Source organism: Medicago sativa, chromosome 7 (assembly GCF_051527215.1).
Source record: "Medicago sativa cultivar Bolivia chromosome 7, Bolivia_mono, whole genome shotgun sequence".
In the NCBI taxonomy this organism is placed as follows: domain Eukaryota; kingdom Viridiplantae; phylum Streptophyta; class Magnoliopsida; order Fabales; family Fabaceae; genus Medicago; species Medicago sativa.
In genome coordinates this window covers 63,619,663-63,639,291 of record NC_140755.1, presented here as the reverse complement: position 1 = coordinate 63,639,291, position 19,629 = coordinate 63,619,663, and the positions used below count along the sequence as shown (strand labels likewise).

General features: G+C 35.2%; 1 protein-coding gene across 1 annotated transcript; it reads right to left on the bottom strand.

Annotated features, from left to right (window-relative positions):
* Positions 1-13,269: 13,269 nt before the first annotated feature.
* On the bottom strand, positions 13,270-18,161 carry LOC146907571 (auxin response factor 9-like). The gene is made up of 13 exons (XM_085727895.1): positions 17,709-18,161; positions 17,431-17,526; positions 16,910-16,966; positions 16,653-16,805; positions 16,468-16,552; positions 16,041-16,131; positions 15,749-15,913; positions 15,539-15,658; positions 15,176-15,248; positions 14,924-15,074; positions 14,114-14,715; positions 13,748-13,935; positions 13,270-13,522 (listed from the first exon to the last, which is right to left on the bottom strand). Exons 1-13 carry the CDS (start codon positions 17,835-17,837, stop codon positions 13,390-13,392), a joined length of 2,043 nt encoding a protein of 680 aa, XP_085584021.1. The 5' UTR covers positions 17,838-18,161; the 3' UTR covers positions 13,270-13,389.
* Positions 18,162-19,629: the final 1,468 nt, after the last annotated feature.

Genomic DNA, 19,629 nt, shown 5'->3' with positions numbered 1-19,629 from the left:
CCTGCAGCAGCCTGTCACGACGTGACATGCGTCAGGTTGACGGCTCATTCCTGCAGAAAACGACAAAAAAAAAACCACCAAAAATTGAAAGTGGATCATTTCTGTATATTTTTCTCATAGGGGGTCAACTTTGGAATTTTTTTGGGAAACAGGGTCGGAAAAAAAATTCGAGTTTTATTATGTTAACATAAAAAATAATTATCTTATTTAAATTATCTTTAACTCTTGAACAAAAAATAAAAATATATTATATTTAACTAGTCAATTAAATTAATTTAGGCCAGTTAAGTTAAATTAAGTATACTATTTCTCTTAGCTCTCTAATTATAATAGTACACAATTATATAAGAGTTCTCTAGAGTTTAGCTCAGTTGATATGAACAATGCATAATTTTGACATTTCAAAAATAATTGTATTTCTCCCTCTCTCTCTCTCTCTCTCTCTCTCTCTCTCTCTCTCTCTCTCTCTCTCTCTCTCTCCCCTTATCTTCTCTATTTCTCGCTTATTTCTCTCTTCTCTTACTCCCTCTAAAATATTTCTCTCTTCGCAACTTCCCTTCCAAACCCAAACACACCCTCTAATCTCAATGTTTAACGATCGTATCAAGTATGACCCTTTGTCCACATATGGAGGAATTACTTTTAGAAAAGAGCTTTCAACAACCCATCAATATCTCTTTTCTCTTATTAAAGAGATTAACCCTTTGTTTATTTATGCCTATAGTTGCATCTCCCATTGGTCCAATGCAAATTAATGCCCCAGCACTTGAAGTTCTTTTTGTTACTAAGTATTCATCTTCTCTCATAATATTATGAGGTTGTCAAATTGTACAGTCTTGATGGTGCTAACTCTTTTCATTTAATAGCTTTCGGATTTTTACAGTTTGTATACACTCATGAAAGGAATTTCTAATGTCAAATCGTTGACTCTCGGTTCTAAAACTTTTGATGTAAGTTTCATAATTTTTTTTTCTTTTTTAATGATAAGTTCCATATTTTTCTACTCATATGCAGATCTCTTTTCATTTTTTTTAATCTTGTTGTGCAGTTTCTCATCATGGAGGACAAACTTGAAAAAGTACATCTTCTCACTTTTCACAATTTATTATCTTTATCGGTTGAAATATCCGAGAATTGCAGTTGGAGTATGCTTGTTTGCTTTCTACATAATGCTCCAAAACTTAAGGATCTTGCCATTTAGGTATGTATGATGTTTTTTTTAACTATATTTGCACAAATTTAACTATATTTGCACAAATTTTTAAAAAGGTAAAATATATTAATAAGCTCAAAATCTAGCACAAGAAATGCAAAGACCAAGTAAAAGATATAGGGAGTTTGGAAGATTTTAACGATAATTTTTGGTATTGTTTACATGTAGAAAGAAATTGAAAAAAAATCTCAAAGAAAGGAGGTTGGAAACTCGAGTTGGGTGGAACTCCGACATGTCTTTCAACCAGTCTCATTGCATTTGAATTTAAAGGAATTCAAAACATAAAAACTAAGTTGGACTTTGCGCTGTATATTATAAATCACTAAAGGAAGTTAGAGAAGGTAAGGATTTTCACACCCGATTCAGAGAAAGTAGTAGAAAGAAGTTTACTCAAGGGGTCAAAGAAACCCTCGGTACTAGTATGGGTATGAAGTATACTTTCTTTTTTCAATAGTGAGTTTATACTCTCTTTTTTTAATGAAACAAGTGAGTATGTTCATTTTGTTTTTCTAACAAGTGGTATGTTAGTATCTCTTGGTACGATGTTATGGAGCGGTGATAGAACTTGGGGAAATTGCATTGACCCCCTTAAAGTTACATTAAACAACACAAACACCCCTTTTAATTTTGAAAAAAGACTTGCCTCCCTTAAATTAACAATGTTAGCACCGTTAATGGGAAAAACACACCTCTACGTTTTTCCTCGAAGTTCTTAGTTTTGTATGGCCACTTTGTCGACAAGTTTTTTATTCTTGCTGGTTTGTGTAATTTTTATGAGTTGATGGTAGTTTTGAGCAAAGATGAATCTATTTTCTTTTGATTAGATCATTAATACAGGTGTTGTCATTTTTTGAGCATCACCAATAGCTTTGCCATCATGTTCTTGTTTTGACGACAACAACTTGCTTAAGATGCATTCCAAAACATTTTTACATATACCAATTTAATTAAAATTGAACATCTATTGATATGAATATACATAAAAGCATAAGGAGAAATAAAAGGGAACCGAAAGGAGCATAGTGAGTAGAAGAAAGGAAAGGAAAGAATCAACAATGGCCATTTCACAAATATGGAGGAGGCCTAGGTCATAATTTTTTGTGAGTGGAACAAACAATTTGTGTTCTAACAGAGCATTGAGAGTGTTACCCTATAGAGAGTAGGTTCATGAGTTGAATCCAAATGTGATTTATGATAAAACATTATGGTGTAATTTGATCCATGTAACTGACCTCACTTAATGGAATAAGCCTTGGTTAATGTTACCCTATAGAGGGTAGGTGTTAATCACATTGAAAATTAAGGGAGGTTTGTGTCAGGTTAGTAAATAGAGGGGTGTGTGACATTTTAACAAATCTTGAAGGAGGTCAATGTAAATTCTCCATAGAACTTTCATCCTCCCTTATCGTTCTAGGCATTTACTCCAACCATCAACACAACTATATATAAATAATCTATAAAGTAAAGTTTGAAAATCATACCAGATATGTATAAATTTATAAAGATATATAATATTTATGCTTATCATCTTACAATTAATTATTCAATATGTGTTCCAGGATATTAATTTAGTTTGAAGATCATTTGGATGCCTTCATGGATTCAATCAATACTACTCAACACTCTTGATCTAGTTATCAAAACTTATATTGGTTTGTTTCATAGAATTCTCTAACGATGAAGAACAAGTTAGACGTTAGATTTTTGTTTTTTGAACGGGAGTTAGATGTTTCACATAAACCATTTTCGTTGTTCTTTTATTAATATGACTTAGTTGGTTGGGTTTTTTTTTCCCTATATTGGTCTATTTTGATAGAATTGTGAAAGAGAAATTACAAAATAATTTTGATGTTTGGGAAAACTACATGTATACATCAAAATAGGCTTTATCTGTTTGCTTTTCCCATAGTTTATTTTTAAAAAAAAAATGGGGAAAGGAAAAATTTGTATTTATTAAAGTGACAATAATGGTTACTAGGCTTAGGCTTAGCATGAGTACCAATAAGGAGAAACAAAGTCACAATAAGGGAGTGTGCACCACGTTCACAAGACAAGCACAAGATTAGTACATAATTATATGTGAACTCATTTTCCTGTATAAAACATGACACAAAGCACTTTGATGTGAACCTTGGAGCATAACTCACACTTCATAGAATAATATAAAGGCTCTCCATTTCCCAAATAGTTCACATAGTCTAATAACCAAGTTCCTAAAATTGATTTTGCCGTCATTCATCTCTACCCTGAACAATGGTAAATAAATCCTACATATAGTAATTTTTCTTATACAAATAAACTTCCAGAAACAATCTTGGTCCAAGGATATCTTTTCAGATAAGAAAATTGATGTTTTGACATTCAATACTTCACAACACCACATGGAAATTACCTAAAAGCCCCTAGCGGTAGTTAACTACCGTTGAGCAAACCGGCAACAGTTAACTGGCGCTGCGTGAGTTACATATTCAAGTCAAAAGCCAAAATCCAGTCACTCTATCATCACCATCTCTCTCTATAAAATTTCACTCTCTCTCTCAAAAAACTCTACCAAATCATCCAAAAATCTGTCCACTCAATCTTAAGTAAGTTATCACTTATGCTATTGTCATAAATTTTAGTTAGTATATATGTTTATATGTTTATAATTTTAGTTGTAGTTTAATTTTTAAATTTTGATTTTTTTTTAATATAGTTATGTTGTAAATCTGAAATGCTATTAACAAATATTATGAATACTTGTTATAATGGAGTTATATTGCTTAAATTTAAATTATTTTTGAATTTTATAAATTTTTTAGGGTTTGATTTATTTACTTTTAGTATAGTTATGTTGTAGATCTGAAATGCTATTAACAAATATTATGAATACTTGTTATAATGGAGTTATATTGCTTAAATATATATTTTTTCGAATTTTATAAATTTTTGCTGACCTCCCGCCGCCGTAACCCTTGCTGTCCCCAATCTCCTCTCTTTGAGATGTAGCGCCCCTCCCTGGTGGTGCGATGAGCGGCGCTGGCCCTCCGCACCACCCCTCTTCCTGACCTGGCGTTGATGTCGCTGACGGTTTCGGAGGAGTTTGCGCAGTTTGCGGTTTACTTGGTATCTGCGATCTGCTCATGAAACCCTTAGGGGTCTGTTTCATAAACTTCTGCTCCCTAATGGTGGTGGTCGTTGGTTTTGTTGGTGTTCAAGGAATGGGTGTTGTTGCTGCGATTTTGTGGTGGTGGTGGTTACACCGCCGCAATTCCAATCAAAGCTTCAATCCCCACGGTGGTGCCGTCGTCGCCGTCAAGGTGATGGAGAGAGGCAATGGAAATTGATGGAAAGAGCTCGACGGTGAAGGAGTTATCGGTGATGAAATTGACTCTTTGCCACACACAACAGTGGTGCTGACGTCACAGGAATGCTGGTGCAAGCATCACGCCTGTCTCCATCTGTTTGGATGGACACAAAGTACTGGTGTGCGGGGTCTGTTGGGCTCGAAAGGGCTGATAATGCCTGCTGTGTTATGTTGCAGGGGCTGTTGGTACATGAATCTTGTCCGTGTTGGCGGTCGATTCAAACACCATTCCTAAAAAAGATAGGCTCATGCTTATCTCTGATTAATTGGTTCGTTCAATTCATTTTGTGGAGTAGATGTGTCAGATAAGACGTTTTCCTCTCCGGCGGCAAGCTTCAGCTCGGATTCCCAACCTACCGTCGTCGTCATCCTAAAGGTTGTCGTCGTTCTTCAAGGTCTGATAAGGGACACACTGTAGTGTTGATCCGGATGTTTCTGGATGGTGGTTGCGATTCTAGGCTATAGCTTTCAGTATCCTCCCCACGCCGTAAGGAGAGTTTTATTTGGCATGTACTTTGGGGCTCGAAAGAGTGTTTATCTTGCTGTGCTTTGCAGGGAGAGGATGGTACGTGGATATGCTCCGTGTTGACGGTTGGTCCATTCACCGCGGTCTAGACCTCTACTTAAGAGGATGTTATAATCCACTTGTGTCGTTTTTAATTTTCATATTCCCCTTTTGGGTTGACCTCCATTTGTGGATTAACTGGTCAGGTTTATGTTCCCCAGTTTTTTATGTATTTTTTTCACTTTTTTTTAATAATATATTTATGAGCATCTGACAGATTGAAGTTGGGTACCAACTTAGTTGGGAGCCACTTTTTTATGTCATTTGCTCTGGCCTTATCAAAAAAAAAAAAAAATTTATAAATTTTTTAGGGTTTATTTAGGATTTTTAGGGTTTATGTAAAATTTCCACTACAAGTGTTTGATGAAATGTTTGAATGAGTTTTTCATTGATTATTTTTAATTTCTCATTGTGCAGATTTGAAACAATGGTCGGGTGGATCGACGTTCATCCACAATTCAACGGTGGATAACCTCAGAGGTTGAAGGTTCGGTGCCTTGGTGTAACTTTAAGAGGTCTCAAGGATGAACTGACTGAATTCAACCAAGGAGTCAACCCGGAGACACAAGGAGGGTGGAATACGTTCGGTATAAACGTCCAACGCTCGACGAGGGGAGAATATCATTTAGTTGGGTGGAATTGATGAACGATGAAAACGTGATGAGCATGTTTTGGGAGCACAACATGTTCCAATGGATCGATATGCGGGTAACATTGCTGAGATCAACTGAAGATATTATCAACAGTATGATTCCGCCAGAAGATCGTGATTAGGTAGGGAATGCACCTTCCAACTACAACAATTGTCTTACACTGAAATGGAAATTTAAACTTGTTAAACGCCAGGTCCCAAGCATTCACCCGGAAGTTCTATTGTTCCACCCAAAAGATTAAATTCATGTTAGGCTGGTTTAGATAAAGGTATTGAAGTGTCAAAGAATGCATCTCATTCTTTTGACACTTGAATACCATTATTTAAACCAAGTCTAACAAGAATTTAATCTTTTGAATGAAACAATAGAACTTCCGGGTGAATGCTTGAGTCCTGATGTTTAGCAAGTTTGAATTTACCATTTCAAGGGCAAGACAATTGTTGTAGTTTGAAGGTGCAACCCAAATGTAATGTAATGTAATGTAATGATAAGACATATTTAAGAACATGTATTATTTCTGAATCAACTATATAAGTTATGATATCGAATTCCTTCATATAAGATGAGTGTCACGGAATGCACCTCATTCTTTATGTGATGACTCGTCTTATATGAAGGAATTTGATGTGATAACATATATAGTTGGTTATGCATAATACATGTTGTTTTGAATGGAACAATAGTTATCTTATTTATTCACTTTTCAAATTTATTTATTCATTACACAATTTTAATTATTCGAATTCACGTTAGATTTAATTAGTCTTTATTCGAATAGGAAATTATTCAAAACGCGACTTTAATCGAAATTATTCAAACCACGATTTTTATTCAAAGCAAAGCACCATAATGTCAAGGAAAATGTAACAAAATGCGCGCGACATATAAAAAAACATAAAAAAAAGATCCAAAACAATTAGGCATTACAAGCCACTACATTCAAGCATCTTCCTCGTCACACAAGTCATTTGGGTTGTCCTCGCCAGTCCCTGGGGCACCTGCTTTTGGTTGAAGACCAAAATAGCATGTCCTCCCGCTCCTCCTCAACCTAGACTGATTGTACACCAGCACCTTCGAATCCTTCTTTTTTACGAAACCATCACATGTGATTCCGTGCCATGTCATAGACGATTTTTCTTTCTTCTTGTCATTACCCTCCTTTTTGTTCAACTCAACGTTTGCCTGATTCTGAGACATATCTACATAAACAAATTGGCGATCAAAACCTACGTCATGTCGTAACAATTCTACAATATTTCATCAAAACCTAAACTAATCATAAAAATTATACCATAACTAATCGTAACAATTCTATCACAAATTCATAACAACAAAAATTCATAACAAACCTATACTAATCGAAACGATTCTACAACAATTCATCAAAACATAAACTAATCCTAAAAATTCTACCATAATTTCCTAACAACTCTACAGCAATATGTCAATCTTATTTGAAATATCCATTAAACCTAAACCTAAACCTAAACAATTCTAACCTTAACCTAAACCTAAAACTTAATTATCATAAAATCAATACAATTTCTAATTTCTAACAATTTCAAATACCTAGCAATTTCTAACAATTCCTAACATTTTCTAACACAATTCTATTCTAAACAACATATAACAAATCAATATAAAATCATCATCAAATCAAAACAATTTCTAAAACCTAAACATGTCAAAAAAATTCCAAAAAATCTAACAATTCAATAACAAAAAACCAATGCAATAGGATTCAGAACACTTACTTGATTTTGTGATTGAAATTGGCTTGGAATGGCTGAAATTCGCACCTAGGAATATCAAAAAAACAAACAATGGAGTTTTGGAAACTCCTATGTCTGTTCTGTTCTTATAAACAGATCAACGACAGTTAACAACCGCTGGCACCAATGGCAGTTAAATGCTGCCGAATTGCCAAACGGTAGTTAACTACCGCTGGAGGCTTTTTAGTAAATTACATATGTTATTGTGAAGTTATGTAGGTCAAAAAAACAATCTTCTTCGGATAAAGGCCAGGGCCGGCCCAAGCATAAGGCAGCCCAAACCCTTGTTTTAGACCTCTCAAAAAAAAATTTAAAGGCCCATCAGCCCTTGTTTTGATGGTATTGAAGGTGAAAACCGGAGAGGATGTATTTATAGAGGTCCTTGGGTGTTGTGGACCACACAAATTCTTGGTGCAATGTGGTCCATACAAAAGAATCGAGTAAATAGTCAAAGACCCCCCCCCCCCCCCCCGAAATTGCAAGGTTCATCAAATACCCCCCTGTAGTTAACGAAACATCAATTACCCCCCCGAAATTGCTTAACAATGATCAATTTCGTCCAGCCGTCCATTTCTGCCGTTTGAATGGTGACGTGGCCGTTATAGGGGGTAATTGACTATTTTTGTCATAGGGGGGTAATTGACTATTTTTGTTAAAAAAAAATTTTGCTTTCTTCTTCTTCTTCCTTCCACATCTTCATCTTCTTCAACATCACCTTCATCATTATTCATAAAAAAATCCAGATTTTTTTTTAGAAAACAACAACAAGTAACACCATCACCTAGAAAACAACATTCATATTTCAACTCATAAAAAAAAAGGTTGGAGCAGTGGTTTGATCTCTAAGGATGCTTTAGACAAAGGTTTGATTATTGATTCAATTTCTGTGTTGGGATTAGATGGAAGTGTTGGAGCAGTGGCTTCACTTGAGTTAGATGGAAAACCACTAATTGGCTTGTCAAGTGTGAATGTTACTACTTCTGAACATGTGCATTTGGAAGGTGAAGGAAATGGTGAAAGTAAGATTGTGATGGTAACTTTGAGAGGGTTGAGCATTCCTCTTGGTAAAAACTTTGCTATGACATGGAAAATGGGATGATTTAGATTGTCTCATCTTAGTTTGTTTCTTTTCAATTTTAGCATGCCAAGACAACAACAAAGGCTTTTTTTATGAGTTGAAATATGAATGTTGTTTTCTAGGTGATGGTGTTACTTGTTGTTGTTTTCTAAAAATAAATCTGGATTTTTTTATGAATAATGATGAAAGTGATGTTGAAGAAGATGAAGATGTGGAAGGAAGAAGAAGAAGAAAGCAAAAAAATTTTTTAACAAAAATAGTCAATTACCCCCCTATGACAAAAATAGTCAATTACCCCCCTATAACGGCCACGCCACCATTCAAACGGCAGAAATGAACGGCTGGACGAAATTGATCATTGTTAAGCAATTTCGGGGGGGGGGGGGGGGGGGGGGGTCTTTGACTATTTACTCCAAAAGAATCCTATGCTGAGGCATTCCGGATTTCGTTTTCCGCAATACACTTACGCCCTATGTGAATCCAGATTTCATAATCCGGAATGCATATCTTTGGTTATTTTATCGATTAAATGAACATCTTTGACGTAAATTAAAACATAATGAAAGTTTAAATTTTATATATATATATATATATATATATATATATATATTATTAAAAACATAATGCAACAACTTGTTTCAACAACACATAACTAACACGCAGTTAAAACAACATAAAACACGCAATTAAATAAAACATAATACATTATCACGGATCATCTAAACTAACTTCTTCCTCCTCTGGTCCCTCTAGCAGAGCCCTGATCTCTTCATAGTTCCTGGGCCGGTGCAAACTTTTCAGAATTTGTTCAGCAGATCTAACCAACGAAGCGTCCAACTCGATCAGTCCTCTAGTGTTATGCTGACCAAAGACAGAGAACATGGTTCTCACGTCGCCGTCGTTTGTGAGTTTCATCCGGCTGAAGCGAAGAGATCTGGCTGAGTCGGACAATAGACATCGATATTCAACACCGACCACCCTCCTCGTGTCTGTGTGGTTGAGTTAACGGTTGATTTGATCCAGCTCATCCTTCAGCCCGGAGAGGGTGACATCGTCGCGAATCCTAAACAGATGGGGTGGTGTTCCACCGTTGTAGTAGACTGCCGCTAGCTTGGTGTTCGGATCAAAGCCAGGGAATTCCATGATATTTTTTTCCTGGTGTAGTTTACTTGTAATGAAATCAGGGACCCCTATTTATAGAGGTATTTGGGCGCTGTGGACCACAAAAATTGTCGGTGCAATGTGGGCCACATAGAAGAATCCAATGCTGAATCAATTCGGATTCTAAAATCCGAACCAACCCTCACCATACACAAAGGCCGAAGTTTCCCTTTGGTACACCCCATTATCGTCTTTTTCTGGAATATATAGTCCGGAATATATGTGCATTCCGGATTATATATTCCGGATTGCACCAGAAGCTTTTGGCAGGTGGTCTGCACCATAAAGAAAACGTTTTTCAAACGTTTTGGGCGGTGGTCAATGTGTAAAAACGTGTTTTTACACGTTTTTTGACCAGTTTTTACCACCTTCCCACCTTCTTTTCATCCCCCCTCCCCTATAAATAGGCTACATTTTCTCAAAAAATTTCACACCTTCTTCTTTCTTCTCTTCTCCGCTTCTACAACGATGTGTTTCCATCGTTGGCCTTTCATAGAAAGAGGCCTCTTTGGAAGTCCATCAGGGGTCATATGATCGGTCAATAGGGTAGGGGTTAGTCTGGGTGTGAGGTTGGTTTGCCTGGGTGTCATGTTGATCATCATGGTCTCTTGTTCCCTAGAGGCCCCTGTGCCCCCTCTGTCTCCCCACCAACACCAATGCTACTGGTATGTCCCTTCAGGAAGCATTGGTTTCTTCTTCCCCGCCATCTTCTTTCCTCCCACCCTCTTTCCTCTCCACCAGTGGCTGGAGCCACTGGTATAGAAATAGTTTTAGGATCTTATGTAATAAGATTAGAAATAGTTTTAGAATCTTATGTAATAAGCTTAAAAAGCTTGAAAATTATTGTAATGTATTGTTCATATATTAATAAAATGACTTCTTTTTATTCTTATGTCTTTTTATTTCTATTTATTATTTTTATTCGCATTTTATTTTACGAACTGTAAAGCTTAAAATTGCAAAAGTTCTGCTAAAATACTATTCCGGATTTTAAAATCCGGAAACATCTGAAAAATACTAACAATCCATTCCGGAATACGAAATCCGGACTAGGGGTAAAATTGGAAAAAAAATAGGGCGCGCCAGGAAAGGCATAGGGTGGGAAAAGTAATACTCCAAATAATATGAGGTTAGTATATATAGACCTCAATTCTTCATAAAATCTTTAGATTCTTACAGCTCTGTTGGTAAGCGTACGTAAATTTTTGGTATAGGTCGCAGGTTCGAAACAGATTGACAGAAATTATAGACATTTTTTTTTTCCTTTTGTCAAACTTTATTAAATGTTGCGGAGGCCTTTATAAATGACTTTTGTTTTTCTTTAAAAAAAACAAAGATGCTTAAGCCAAATCAAGCAAGAAAATGTAGGAAATTGCTCTATGAACCCTTCGGTTTTGCTAAAAAAAATCCTCAATTTATTAGACCGTAACTTCCGATCACATAATTCCTATCAGAAGGCTTTTTTTTTTTTTTCCCATCGGATTCTATCTCCTAATCAACTTATTTCATGGATTGAGCAATCTAATGAAGGCTTTTTTTTTTTTTTTCCCATCGGATTCTATCTCCTAATCAACTTATTTCATGGATTGAGCAATCTAATGGGTGCATATAGCAAAAATTGAATTTCTATTCAATCTATCATAATATATCTAAGCATTGTCCAACAATTTTTTCTGGTTAATGAGCCGACCCATTTGGATTGATTTTTTTTTATGAAAATCGTTGTTGACACTTCACCGTTGGCTGAAAAACACCAAAAAATTACTTAAATACCCTGATCGACAGTTAACTAACACGGAAGTTAACCGGCGGTAGTTAATTGCCGATCCACAACCTTTTTTTTTGTAGATAGAAGAGATCTCACACACACAAAGTGGAGGTACCGGGGTTCGAACCTCGATCATGACGTCCGGCCTAACGATTTCGGCATTTTTGCCAGTTGAGCTAGGACTTATGAGACAATTAAGTGTCGTGGAGCTATATCTCTGAATTTCATAATTAGCAAACAAATGACTTGGTTTCTTTTTTTCCAGCAACCATAGTAAATTGTTGGGTTAATTAAGTTTTTAGTCCCTATAAATATTCACAGTTTTGTTTTTAGTCCCTACAAAATAAAATCACACTTTTTAGTCCCTGTGACATTTTTCTTAAGCATTTAAGGAACTAAAAATGCTAATGGAAAAATTTTATAGGGACTAAAAATGCTGGTTGAAAATTTTATAGGGACTAAAAATACTGATGAAAAATTTTATAAGGACTAAAAAGTGTGATTTTATTTTGTAGGGACTAAAAACAAAATTCTGAATATTTATAGGGACCATTTACTTAATTAACCCTAAATTGTTTCAAAAATTTATTTATATTAAAAGACAATACTAATAAACAAAGTCATGGAGAGATGAAAAGCTACAAATTGAAGGCAAGGTGACCCCAAATAGCATGCAAGAACTGAGGTGTTACTTACAGTGCTAATTATGTTTATAATCCAAACCTGACATGTAATAAAGAGGTGAAAATGAAGAAAGGGAAAAACTCATCAAAGAGTTGGAGCTTCATGAATGATCCTGAATTGCAGAGGAAGAAGAGAATTGCTGGCTACAAATTGTATGGTGCTGAAGAGAATAGCTCCACGGCAAATTAAGTGCCGATGGAGGTTTTTTTTCTTTTTCTTTTCATGTATATGTTAAAATGGTTGTGGATCGACAGTTAACTACCACTAGTTAACTTCCGTGATAGTTAACTGCCGATGGAGGCATTTGAATAATTTTCTCGTATTTTTCAACCAGCAGTGAAGTGTCAACAGCAACTTTCGTATTTTATCCTTCAAAATTTTCTATCTTAACTTACCTTGCAATTTATTTATCTATTTTATCAAGAATTCTGGGTCATGATAGGTAGGTCACATGAATCAAATATGTGACACAATATGATACGTATGGGTCTTAAAGCTGCAGCTAGAAATTACCCCCACCCTGTCAGACTTAACCCATTACCCACATGTCAGGAGAACCAGTGATGCAGTGGACCATGATACCTCTTACAGATAAATTCCAAACATTTGATCTAGTCCATATTCAAATACACAAACGGAAAAAAAAATTAACACCGTTAAAATTCTTCTAAGTAGCATTTTCATGTCTTCGTGGCTCCTATTCTCACTCAAGATTAATCACCATAGTTACGCGCAATGATACTTATTTCTGTTATTCTTATAAATTGAATTCGGTACGCATCAACCACTTATGTTGGACTCGATCACTATGATTGAAATTTGTAGTTGACATTTATACTAAAAGATTCAAATACACAAATGGCAATGAAGATTCTTGGGACTAGCACACTAAGCATTATTATTCACACATGCATCAACACAAATGTGTTCACATATCCACAATCTCAATATTTTCCTCTCTCACCTACTTAATTTATTAAAACATTTTTTTTTTTTCAAACTTTGGAGTCTCTAGATGGAGCTACAATAAGTCAATGTTTCACATCTAACAACAAGAAACTTGTCTAGCCAAAATGGACTAGCTTCATTAACTCAAACAAGAAATAACAACATTAAAGACTAACAACAATGAAAAAGACAGTAATTGTTTCATATCTCAGCTGTGTCTGAGCTTATTACAGTTTCTTCCAGTGATGAGATAGGTAATTTGGTCCCTGAGCTCATTTTGTGCACATCTTGGCTGGAACAAATGAAGATTCTTCTCACCATATTGCAAAATTCCCTACAAAATAATAATACCAATGCACATAGTATTCAAATTAATAGTGAGGAGCTGTTATGTGAGTAATTGTGAAATTAAGTTGCAATTAGTCCACTCAAACTGGCACCGGGAGAATCGAACCTGAGACCTTGAGGAGGAGCACACTCCCAGGTCCCAAGTCAATACCACCAGGCCAACCCAAGTGGGTTAATTGTGTGTAAAATTAAAGATTAAAGAGATACTCACGGCCATGGATCATCGCCAACAAGCATCATATCCCCTTCATCATCAGTGAAGACAATTTCCCATTTATTCCTAGGATGGATCTGTCCCTTCATGTCAAACAGCTTCTCTAATTCATCGATAAGTTGATCATAACCATCCAATGCGGTCAAGTCCACCGCACGACCCACTGCAACACCCTGCATTTGAACCTTTTGACAGGTTTTGAACACAATGAACAATTCAGAGTAGGCCATAGAGTTAAATAGTGGATTGATAAAGAGAACGATGGTTCAATTTCTATACCTAACATATTACTAACTATACTAATATTTGTCGTTAAAAAATATATTAACGCTACCATGTAAATAAACAATATACGACAAGTACCTTAGTGCAACTTCTGCTGTTGGTTTGCTTGCTTTGTGTTTCGTTTGGAGATATCGGTAGCTGTTCTTGTTTCCTTTCTTTTGAAGCCTTTGAGATATCAAACTTATTTTGGTCTGCATCAGTTCTTGAGAAGGGAGTGGCAACACATCCCTCAGAGGCGACTCCAAATACATTTGCTGCATACTCAGACACCTTCTGAGTGTTCGTGCGAGGATCATTAAGATCAATCCCGAACAATCTACAGCTTGTAGCAGCCTCCGTTTTGTTCTCCTTGACAACCTGATCAGTCAAATGATCATTGTTGTTCAATATTTCTGAGTGAGTTTTTGAAATAGGCCAAGCCGAGACTGCGACACTCTTGCTATCGTCGGTCGTGTCCTGACACAAATGAGAAGGACCACTTGAATGAGGAGAAGATAGCCAACTTCCGTCAGTCAGATTCCTCGATAAACCATTGCTGCTGCTATTATCAGTTTGCTTATGATGCCACAAATGCATACCGTCATTCCTTATGTTTTCAGACATAACATTATTAACTTGTGTTACATCGGATTGTGTCAGCCCATTTTCCCAGTAAGTAGAGTCACCTACTGTTGTGTCTCCTTTGAAAAGCAAAATGAAAACGTCAGCAAAACAATCACCAAGTATAACGCCACTAAGTCTAACCCTACTAAGGGAGGTCAGCTACATGGATTCGACGACTACAAAGTGTAAAATTTTGGAAGAGCATTTAAAATAGAGCCTTAACTAAAGCAGGAATCGATTTGAAATGAAAACGATTATAGGATACCAAATATTCCGCTTCCTTACCAAAATCTGGAACGTCACTAGGTAGCCTAGGCCTTTTATATTTTGCAGCAGGAGGTTGAATAGTCGTAGGAGCAGAAGCCAGAAGGGGTTCTATCTCCCATGGTGAAATTCTATCAGGTCTTGGAATCGATGCAGCGTCATCCCATTGAACCTGATGAGAATATATGAGAAGAGTGGATGAATAATGAATACTAACCATCATTTGAAATTTGAAACAAAGTGGACTATTGAAGATATCAAAAGTGAGAATACCTTGAGTGATCTCCATTTTGAATTCAACCAGTGTGAAGAAATATCCTCTTGTCCAATTATTGTGCCAGAAAATCTGATGAATCATGTATTAGAATTAGGGTTATTTTTTAATTGACTTATTTGAGCTTATCTACTGGCATAAGCACTGGCGAGACAGTTCGGGAGAGCTTATGAAATCAGCTTTTAGCTTATACGAAAACAATTTGCCTTTATTTTATCCTTTGTTATACAAATTGCTTAAACATAAATGCTTATATGATAAATGTTTATACTATAAGTGTTTAATTAAGTTGTTTATCCAAACAGTCTTCGAATATATAATGAAAAGGCCATGTTGCAAACTACAGAAATAAAATTTGGTACCTTTTGTCAGTCTCAGGAGAATCATCCCCATCAAAACTCATCTTAAACCTCATGCCAACACTAAATTTTTGGTTGATAGCTTCCATATACTTATTCACACTTATAATGAACTGGCTCATCCTAAGCAAACAAAAAAAAAAAAAAGCCCTTGTCAAGATTTATCCACGAAAGACGATCTATAGTTATTTTTACAACTAGTAAAAGTTTTACCTGGGCTTGTAGTATACTACAAAAAGAGTTTGAGTTGCAACAGCATGAGACGCGGTTGCAAGGACTCCAAGGTGCATGCTCTGACCAGAAATCACAGATGAAGGCATGCAGCTTTGTGGAGAAGCAAGATGCCTCACGCCAACGCGTAATTCTCCATTGTGCCCTCTATAAACAGCATCTTGCTTAGTTTAATGTTTTCATAGTCGAACAGAAAACTTGTATGATTTTACAGTATATGATTTTCTGAGCCATATGAAGGAAACTAAGAAAAAGAGAAACATCAAATGTATACCTCAGAAACACAAACGTATCTCCAGCAACTAATCTTTTTGAAGTCACGAAAGTACTCCATCCAGTTGTGAGCAAGTGTCGACGTGGTTGACCTGAATAGAAAGGAATATCTTAGAATTTGGTCTGAGCCTGACTCGACCCTACAAAACCGACTTATCTAATGTGGGACTTCTCAACAAGATCATGTTCAAGAGAAAACATTAGACCACTAGTAGTAGTTTAACACAAAGACAAGTGAAAACTTTTGATGTCAATTTTTGTTGGTTTCCAAGAGTATTCTTCCATCAAGGAAGCAAAAGACAAATCTCTTGAGTCTTTTTAATGGTCAAGCATCATCAATCATTGAACTCAAGACCACGTATACTTGAGAAATCTGAGTTCCTTCTACTTGAATCGACAGATGTTTGTAAATTTCAAAACTCTTTTACCTCGAAATATATGCTTAAAGTGCCATTCATAATTGTGAAGATCCTTAGCAACCAATTCCTGAGTTGGAGTAGATTGGGACATATCCTAAACAAAATCCAGACATAGTTTTAGTAAACATTCTTAAAAGAAAATTGGAATTGTTGACACAAATTCAGTACAAAAACCAAAAAGATGGTGTTATTACCAGTGAGGGAAGGCATTCAGTGGCATGCTTCCGAAGAACAGAAAAGCCACCATGAGTACTTGTATCAGAGTTAGTTAAGACTTTGCTGAAGGAGTGAGTTCTTGGTCTTGGAGGTTCAGCAGGACAAGGATCAAGGCTTGTAGGCTCAGTTTGCTAAGCAAATTCGGTCCATTAGAAATCCAAACAAATTGGAGAAAAGAATTAAGGTTGACCAAGAAAAAAAATTGTGAATCAAAAAGTGGTAGCTACATCCTTACATTAGATTCTGGTACCAGAGTTATCTGTGCATAAACCTCATCTGTTTCTTGTTCAGCCTATAAACGTGTCAAAATTCAAGTCAATTTTTTGTTTTTCTCCACCCCAATTCATATAATCAAGTAAGAAAGCCGAAGTAATTAAGAGTACTCGAGTTCAAAGCCTGACTCGAACACTCGCAAATTCTAAGCATAATTTTCATTAGACTTTACTTATCTCTCGATCAAACTCTAAATTATCAGGACCCCTTTACCCCGGGGACCAAAGAGTAAGACAAAAAGAAACTAAACCCCAAATCGTAATAAAAACAACCTCATAACCCAGATGAACATTAGTGGGAGAAAATTACCGAAAATTGGGAACTTAACCCCAAATTAAAACATAAACACAATAACTACAAAACCCAGATGAACATTTGATCCTTTGAATTTTTACAAAAACCAAAGAATTATACTTTTTGGGTTCTCAAAATCACCCTAAAAAATAAAAAGAGAAAAGAAAATAGAATGAAGGAGAAAATTACCAGTAAATGAACATTGACAACACGACAAAGGATCTTGTTGGGAAGTTTGAACAATGGAATCCTCTGATTTAGTTCCTGATTTGTTGATACTTCTAACTACATCCACAAAAAACATATAAAGCAAAAACATTAAAACAAATTCCTTAACCAAAACAAAAAATAGATTCAAGCATATATCCAAATTCCAAGTATCATAGCACAACACATTTTCAAACAACCTAAGACTCAACAAAAAGAACAGAAACAAATATAGCAAAAGAACGAAAACAAAAACAAACTTGTTCCATATGTCCTTGAGGAAAATAGAAAACTCTTTGTCCAGCACGAGGAACTTCAACATGAGGACCAGCACAAGCTTTCCATAACTGTTCATAGAGTTCATCTTCTTCACCATTATTCATCATCATTGTGCTTGCAAGTCAAAAACCTTTTCACTTTTCACTTTTCACCACTTTGATCAAATATAACTCTTCATTATCATCATTACTATTACTATATAGTACTTGTCATCATCATCATGTACTGGTTTCACAATTGAATGATGAATGATTAAGCTTTATGATGAGAGACAATATAAGCAGCTTTTGAAATCATGTCTGTTATGAAAGCTGCTGCAAAACGTTACAGAACCTTACAGACAAAAACACACCCTCTCTCTCTCTCTCTCTCTCTCTCTCTCTCTCTTGTAAGGAAACGGCGTTTGTTGGAATCTGTGAATCACAATACATGATAACAGCTTCTTTGGTTTGTGTCCATTTTATAATACAAAAGACTATGTCTTCTTTCTTCTTTTGTTTTTCAATATTTTATTCTTAGTGTTGTGTCACAACTATGTGTTTCTGTCCTCTACTCAAACCAGATACTGTTTGTTTACTATTTCATTTCATTAGAAAGTATTATAGTGTAAGGTGAATTAATGCTTTCTTTCTATAAAGGGTGAGTTTCTAATGGTTATAATGGGAGGTAAGGTAAAGTGTTACCTTATGAGTGAGTGTATGTGCTGAGTCAAACTATATTATGAACTAAAGATATCCAATCATATCATATATGAGCAATGAATATATTCTAAGAATTAGTTTTTGCAATATACTTTTTAACACATATTCTTTACTACACTTTTTTTATTGGTTAACATTTATATGGATGTACCAATTTATGTTGGTCCAACATAAAATTCATGCGACCTACGAGAAATTTTAACGATAAAAAAGAATGCATTGAAAAATGTGTGTTAAAGAATATTTTGTTAGTAATTAAAAAAAAAATACAATAGTCTTTAAAGATTTTAAGTTAAGTAGATGATGTATTTATCATTCTACAAACGAGCAGACATATCACGAAGACACACATCAATCCTATACGAGGAAAATGACTAATTACTCTTAGGGCATCATTATTGTTTGTATCCCGACACTTTCATAGACTCCCTAACAAATGATATCAGAGTCATGGTTTAGCTTTATGGGAGAGCATGAGTGAAATCCTAGTGTTGGATTATTGTATCAAAAGTCGCCATGGTAGTGTTTGTGGGAGGTGTGTTCACTTGCTTAGAACGAGGGTGTAAGTATAGGATGTAACAAACTCGCACTTGAGGGTAGAATATGTTTTTAGTCGCTATAAATATTTCGAGACCCTGCAACAAGAATCAACTATAACAAAATTGAATGAGTATTTATTTTGCCATTAAATATGTTTTAGGTCCCCATAAATTCTGCTTCAACTTTCAGTCCCCAAAAATTTTCAATCATCACTTTTAATCTATGCTTTTTCAATCAACTCATGTGTACCATTCAAAATTTTGAATGGTTTTTTACATAAATGTTTATAATATAATATTATAAGAATCTCTCGTAAAAAAAAAAACATGAATTAAATTTGAATTTTTATGTTTTTGGCGATTAAAAATTCATATTTAATTAATGTTTGGTTAAAAATTTCTTTTCGTAGGGATCCATATAATATTTTAAACATTTATACAAAAACTCATTAAAAAATTTAAAAGGTATATAACCTGACTTAAAACAAAGACCAAAAGTATGAACGGAAAACTTTTAAGAGGTTAAAAGTCGAAGAACATTTTTAGAGGACTAAAATAAAAATTTGAATATTTACAGGAACCAAAAATATATTTATAAAACAAAAAAGAGAAAACGAGAGAGTGATAACATACAAAGAAACGAAGAGAGAGCTGAAAGAGAA

Coding starts and splice junctions, on each gene's coding strand:
- LOC146907571 (XM_085727895.1), bottom strand. CDS start 17,837: ATGATGATGAATAATGGTGAAGAAGATGAACTCTATGAACAGTTATGG. Junction 15,249..15,538: donor TCTCCTGAGACTGACAAAAG/GTACCAAATTTT, acceptor ATGATTCATCAG/ATTTTCTGGCACAATAATTG. Junction 15,075..15,175: donor CAAAATGGAGATCACTCAAG/GTATTCTCACTT, acceptor TATTCTCATCAG/GTTCAATGGGATGACGCTGC.